Raw genomic sequence first — 7,235 nt, 5'->3', positions numbered from 1 at the left:
CTTTTTTTACTGTTGCAATAGAACATATTTCAGTACATAATTAGGTCACTCAAGAATACTTCAACAGTTAGATTTGTTTGTATTGGAATATGCTTGATTTACAATGGACTTGCTGATAGGGCTGTCCAATTAGCATGTGCATTTTGGAATACTAATGAGTCATTATTATATAACTGCAAATTTATGATGAGGTTCAAGTTCTGTTATAAGGTAAGACTCTGATACCTGCAGATTTTCCCGTTAGATCATTGACTAGCAGTTTAATAAGCATCACATTCTTCAATGTAATTCTGACATTTGAAGTCTCTCCTTACAAAATAAAATAAATCCGTGAATCACCTGAATCCATGAATTATAAATTTTGTGCCAAGAGTAGAATTAAAGGTAGAATTTAAAATTTCGGCTTGATCATTGAATATTTGCCCACACTCAGGATTCTCACGGGTGAACAGCAAAAACTGAATCTCATGTTTAGATCCCCTCAGGTAATCCCGCCAGCTGTTTTTTTTCAACTTGGAGCAATTTGACGGCATATCATCCTCAGATGCTGCAATAAAAAAAATGTATTATTAAATTAAAATGGAGTGATGACTGTATTAGTTAGTAATCAGTCCAGAGAGACATTGTCCATTGGTAATCATCACCACATTGATTATTAATATAGAAATAGCCAATAAACACAGTATGCAATCATACAGTATGGATGAAAAAGTTAGCTCTGAGACTCGTATGTGTGTGATCAAACATACTTCTTTTTCTGAAGATTTGTGTAAATGACTCCTGGTTTTCATCCAGCTGAAATTATAATTTTGTAAGCAGTTTCTAAACTCTGATCCAGATGTTCATTCACTGTATTTACTCATCTATCTGTCTTATGCTGTCAAGAAACCCTGGCGTGTACCTCCCAACTCTCCAGTTTTCACAAAATGTCCAGATTTTTGCCTCATATTTTTATTGTGTTCCTGACAAATTTATAGTTTTCTGGTAAATCAGTGATTATTAAAGTCACTAAATAATGACATACATTTGAGTTTCAGACTTCATATCTTTCAGAAAATGCATGCTAACACAAACTTTGTTATTCAAACAACTTTCTAAATTAAAATCTGTCTTTGTTTTTGGGCCTTTGCATCCCCATTAGGCTTTGTCCAGATTTCTTGCACTAAGAGGTTGAGAAGTATGTCCTTGGAGTAATAGTTTTAAGACAGCTTTCTCACATATCTCATTCCAGTTTAATAACATTCCATACTGGAAGTCATTTAATTTCTACACATTTTTAAGCAAATGTATTTTAGTAAGATTTTTCTGTCATGACAAAACCAATCAGCAAACTCTGCAAATGAATCTTAAAACAATGGTGTAATTTGCACTGTGAATGCAATGTATGGAGGCAATTTTATACTTTAGATTTTCACATATTTGTCATATGCAAATCTTAGAAAAATGAGCTTCTATTGATCCTTTTTTCTTCCGCTCTTCCTTATAGCTTAAATGTTGCATGTCTCTTTACTGAAACACCTAGCTTATGCCTGTCCCTTTTTAACTTTCAGTGTGTTCCTGGTTTTAACATTTGAATGTTACAATGGGGTGTCTACATATTTACTTGGAATATGTCTTCCTGTTATCATGGTTTCCCTTGATTTCAGAGGCTCATCTTAGGAATTAACTTCCCTGTGAATCACCCTCTTTTTTGCCATCATGAAAAAATACCATAATCACTGTTTGATTTCTTCACTGATTTTGTCATTTTAAAAAGTTACTTTTCTCATAACATTAATAACTTCTGGGCACACCACACTGGCGTGCCATTTTATGTGTAACAATTAGGACTAGGTCAGTGTACCATTCTCGTTAAACTATTTAATGGGTATGGAGATGGCTGAGTAATGATAATAATAGATTAACATTATCATAACTATAACTTGATATTCTTAGATACAATTCACTTTGTATACAATCATTTTTCTACTGTATGCCAATGACCCATTGCTGATTTGTTTTGTGGGGTTAATATTCTTTTTCTTAGTGTGATATTGTTACTAGGTACTTGATGGCAAAATGGCCTGTGTTACTGAACACCGTTGCCTCTTCTTCACAATACTTTGGGCTTCATACTCTTTTGGTCATCTGTGCACATAGACCAGTTCCTGTTCTAAGGTTTACAGGTCAGACAGACGTATAGGAGTAGTCCATTCAAGGTTGTGCAGAACAAAAGTGCAATGCACTTTATATTTTACTGTGCTTACCTGTCATGATAAACTAACTTCCTGTGAAGTTAAGGATGCCTCTTCTTTGATACTCACCTATTTCCCCTGATTACCTTAGTCACCCTAAAATTGTACCTGCTGAGGCTGGTTTGGCAATTTCTTCTTTGACTGTGTCCTTGCTTATGGGCAAGCTGTCATGAACATGGAGCCATGTGTGGTGTGCAGTATCATGCTGTTGTGTTATGCATCATGTATTTGTGCATGCTCTCATTGTATTTGTTTTTGTATTGTATTTATTTGATGCTGCAGTGCATGCCATATTCAGGCGAGTACAGGGGTAGGTCGGGTCACATACTGATGTCAGTCCATATGCATGCTTTTCAGATCATCAGGATGATGAGTAGAGAAAAATAGGAAGGCTGCATAGCATGAGCTAATGGTGCTTGTGCATTAAAATTTTGAGCAGGCTATATAAAGAATGCTGCAGTCCCTCATAGAAGATACAGGGAGCTATAGCCGCATGTCCAAAATAGAATGGAAATGGTTAGGCTGACCAAGTGGCACTCACTGTTGAAAAAGCTACAATCCAAATTGTTGGTGAGGGAGATGCTGTTACAAGTTCTTTGTCTCTTCCACAAAACATGATTATTCTGAGCCATTACACAAGACATGATCATTCCATGTTCTGCACTACAAGTATTGACACAGAGTATTTTCCATCATGCATGAGGGAAAACATGCCTAATATGAAGAGGGCATGTTAGTAGTGGTCCACAAAGCTTCCTCTCTCATGTTTCTAGGCCCTTTAGAAGCATGAGTTGGATGCTACTTCACTGGTAGCTGATGCTGGACCATTCCATGGTAATCGTATTTAGAAAGGTCCTTCATTTGTACACCTCCTATATCCACAATAATCTCTAGAAAGGCAACCCTGACCTAATTCATGTATTTTACCTGTTACTGCAGTGCTATCACCATCAACACCTCCACCACCATCAACAGCTCTGCACCATCAGCACCCCCAGCATCATCACCACCACCACTAGTGCTCAGATTAAGACAATGATTATGACTCATTGCAGAGGGTGTAGTCTGGGCTAGTGATGACTATTGCAGGGAGAAGCAGGAGAAGTTAGCAGCAGCAGATCTTGTGGATGAGGCTAATCTAAAATATTTATACAGATGTGCTCAGTATGTTGTTTCTCTGCCATGTAAGTCCCAGTCTTAAAGGGGACGAGCAACAGATAACTATTACTCATCCATTTAAGGATGGCATCCGAACCTCCTTCAAGTCTTGTCAGAAGAAATGTGTACTTTTGAAGGAAAGAGAGCTAAAACTAGTTATTATTTATTTATTTGAATGGTACCCCAAAACCTCCCTAGATCAAAATTTCATAGACTTAACATACATAGTATGAACAAGGCTCAAGTATGGAGCCTTGATGAACTCCACAGTGAAGAAGGTGATTCACAGGGAAGTTAATTCCTAAGATGACCCTCTGAAATCAAGGAAAGCCATGATTACAGGAAGATATGAACCACTCTAAATGGAGCATTCTTAGTACTGCGCGGTTTCCTGAAGATGGAATGGAATACATGTGAGAAATCATGAAAAGCTAAATAATATTCAGTTTATACTGTAACCCGTTTCTCTCTAACTCTATCTAGGAAGTGAAGGTCAGAAAAGGGACAATAATTCTGATGTACCATCATATCAAAATATAGCTTCTTAAAGATGAAAGTAATTAAGGCCTCTTTCAAATTAGACAAAATGACTTCCATTCTTATTGAAGCCCTAGAGATCCTGGGAATATCTGGACTTAGCATATCGAAGTAAGATGATCAGCCTTGTTGGACAAGAGTCCAGTTACTGGTTGAAAGGCAGACAGCTGAAGTCATGCTTATACTCTGATTATGCAACAGACTTCAATTTGTGTTACTGAAAATTCACGTTTATATCACGTCATCGAAAGCCGAAAACACCGAACAATATTTAATCGAACCTAAATAATCTAAAGCACACAATATCGAACATTCAGAACATCAAATTTTTTTTCCCAGGGAAAAAATTTGCTATTCTGAAACACATTCACACAAAAAATCAGCAATCCACACACTTACACTTAAAATCATACATCTAACCCTACACTAAACTATAAAAACACTACTATCTACCCACTTACCTTAACCCAACCCTAACCCTAAGGTCCGTCACTATCACACACTCTCCTTACCCGCGCCCTAACCCTAACTCACTTAACCCGCCCCCTAACCCTAAACTCTATCACTATCGCACACTCACCTCACCAGCGCCCTAACCCTAACTCATGTAACCCGCGCCCTAAACCTAACGTCCACACAATCACACACTTACCTGGACCCCCGTAACTTTCCACCACAGTGCTAAAAATAGCAAAGCCACAGAAACGGACAACCAAATTCATTCCCTAGGAAAGAATTCAATGTTGTGCAGCTTTGCTATTTTTAGCGTTCGATGCATAGTGTTCGACATTGTGACATTCAATGTTAATGGCTTTCGATAACGTGATACGAACCTGAAAATTCAGCAGTTGTTATAAAGGAGGAAGCCAATGTTTAACGAATGTACTATGGAGAGTTTCTTATGGTGATTTCAACCTTAACTATGAAGAACTGAACAGCACGCAGGCCCACAATCCCAAACTGGAAATGCATTTTGACTGATAAGACAAGATGATGTAATAGTCTGGTAGCAACCCGAAAGAGCTTAACATATCTGCTGGATGCAGAGGAAATATCGTAGGATCAGAACATTGTTTAATTATGGTTAATTTTTGCTCGATAAACAAACCAATGTTCATCACTTCTAAGTCTATCATGCAGCAGGATGGTTTGCTTCCATTGATGCTCCAGCTTCTGTCTTTTTTTTCCTTTAGCCTTTGAAGCTCATGGTCAAACGGTGGTCCCAATGCTCTATTTTAGATAGGTCATGCATAGAAGTAGTAGTTGAATGAGTGGGAGATAGTCTTACAAGAAGCATTTCAGTGAAAAAGTTCAATCATTACTAGATATGTTGCTCAAGATTGTTTACCTAACCATCTTAATATCAGAAGACCTGCTGATGGGCAGTTCTATAGCAAAGTGAATCAACTGCTGGTCAGAGCAGGAGTGTGGCTTCCTCACCTCGTCAGACATAACCAGGCCTGTTTGACATAACAAAGGAAATAATGGAAGTTTTATGTGGAGAAGAAACTGCAGTCTAAACAAGCAGAAGAGTTCTCATAACTGTGAGGAAATCAATAGTAAGAGTCAGAGTCAGTATCAGCCAAGATACTGACTTCATCCCAAATTTCCTAATCTAGAAATTCCAACAATGAGTTAATTAAGATGTTAGTGAACTCTTGAGGAAGACTTCTCACACCTTCTGGTGGAAAGTGCGTGAGAAGTCTGCAGTCTGTTCCTATACCAATGACATATTCAATGAGTTGGTAGGTCCACTAGGAACCTCGGTTACTCCAAGAATGGGTCTAAAGCAATTGGCTACCTCTCTCACATTTACTTAACTTAGGAATTATATAATGGAGAAACTTACTGATATGATAACCATCAAATGGGGACAAATTAGAATCTTACCAGGCCTCCATTAAAAAAATAAGGCCAGTATCTTACAATAAGCCAGAAATTAATCTTGGCTTATTGAGGAAAGATCCAGAGGTGCCAGAAGCTGTTGAAGACTTGGGGGGCGGGGGGCAGAGGTTGAAAGGGGCACTTAGTGATCTAAAAAGGGCAATTTTTTAAAACTATTTGCTACGACAACATAGGTTCATTTGGAAGACATTTTAAGCTTAGCCAATTTCCCTTTTGGTGCTTGAATTAACATTTCCTGATTGGTCTTACCTATCCCATGGCTGTTAACTGTATATTAGCCCTAGTGAGATTAAATGTGATCATACTATAGATAATTTGAGGGGACCCATGTAAGAGATGCAGCATTTAGGAACTGCCTCTATCCATTAGTGGCATGACAGGCAATCCTGGGTTACATTTTTGATTACCCATCCTTAGATCCATGTTGTATTTGAATATGGACAGGGATGAGCTTTGTTTTACTTGAATGGATAGTCTGTTCTGGATATATATCCATCTCTCCACAACATTCAGTTTAGATACCTGGAATGAATATTCCTGATGCCATTTGACTTGCTGATGTTCAGTAGGTCCATCTGTATTAGTTCGGAGAATGCCTTGTATGCTAGACATGTCACCTCTAAGCACTCTGTAGGATGCTGACTACAGTGATAAATATTTGAGGTGGTCCATGCAAGAACTATTTTTTAGGACTTGTATCTTTTTAGTAAGGTATCTCTGTGGGTATTCATAGGTTCATAGGTTCATAGGCTAGTACTAAGCTAACTGCCCTTGTGAGCCATTTTAAGCCTAGCTAGTTATCCCTTGTGAGACTCAAACCCTGCACCTTGTGTTTGTAAGGCAAACACCTTAACCATTAGGCCACCCTCCCACCCCCTTCCAATTGTTACAAGGGTCTGGACAAATACATGCCAAAGTGGGCATTATACAAAATGATTGACCTAAAGAGGGCTTTGTAAAGGGAACAATAACATCTCTAGATCTAGTCACAATCAATTTGTTTACAAACTGTGTAATATAGAAATACTTTCTTATGACTCTGGGTACATATTGGTCAAAAGTTAGGTCACTGTACACACAAGTTCCCAAATGCCAAACAACTGGGTCAGTTCTCAGGGGACATTGTCAATTTCGCAGTTCCCTGGAGTAGATGACTTCTCAAAGGATATGATAATGTATTTCTTGGAGTTTAGTTTCAATTCATGATTCTGGCACACATTATTGTTTGGGACAAACCTTCCTGCATGATGGTTAAGTCATTTGGGGATTCAGTAACTGCTCCTAGCTTGCAGTCATCTTAAACTTAGTCGGCCAAAGCCCTTTAGTATTTCCTTTTACCTTTGAGATGAATATGCCAAACAGAAAAAGTCTCAGCACCTAACCCTGGAGGAGTCCATTGGT

The 7,235-nt window shown here is 38.2% G+C and overlaps 1 protein-coding gene across 1 annotated transcript in view; it reads right to left on the bottom strand.

The window, feature by feature from the left end:
• PLA1A (phospholipase A1 member A) overlaps window positions 1–7,235 on the bottom strand; it is a 444,480-nt gene that overhangs the window by 353,159 nt on the left and 84,086 nt on the right. The window contains exon 2 of the mRNA XM_044071493.1: window positions 340–547. Within this exon, the coding sequence (XP_043927428.1) occupies window positions 340–547 (208 nt within the window). The remainder of the gene's footprint in view (window positions 1–339; window positions 548–7,235) is intronic.

Source organism: Protopterus annectens, chromosome 5.part0, assembly GCF_019279795.1.
Source record: "Protopterus annectens isolate FY-2018-M chromosome 5.part0, PAN1.0, whole genome shotgun sequence".
NCBI classification, from domain to species: domain Eukaryota; kingdom Metazoa; phylum Chordata; order Ceratodontiformes; family Protopteridae; genus Protopterus; species Protopterus annectens.
This window is presented reverse-complemented; position numbering and strand designations above follow the sequence as displayed.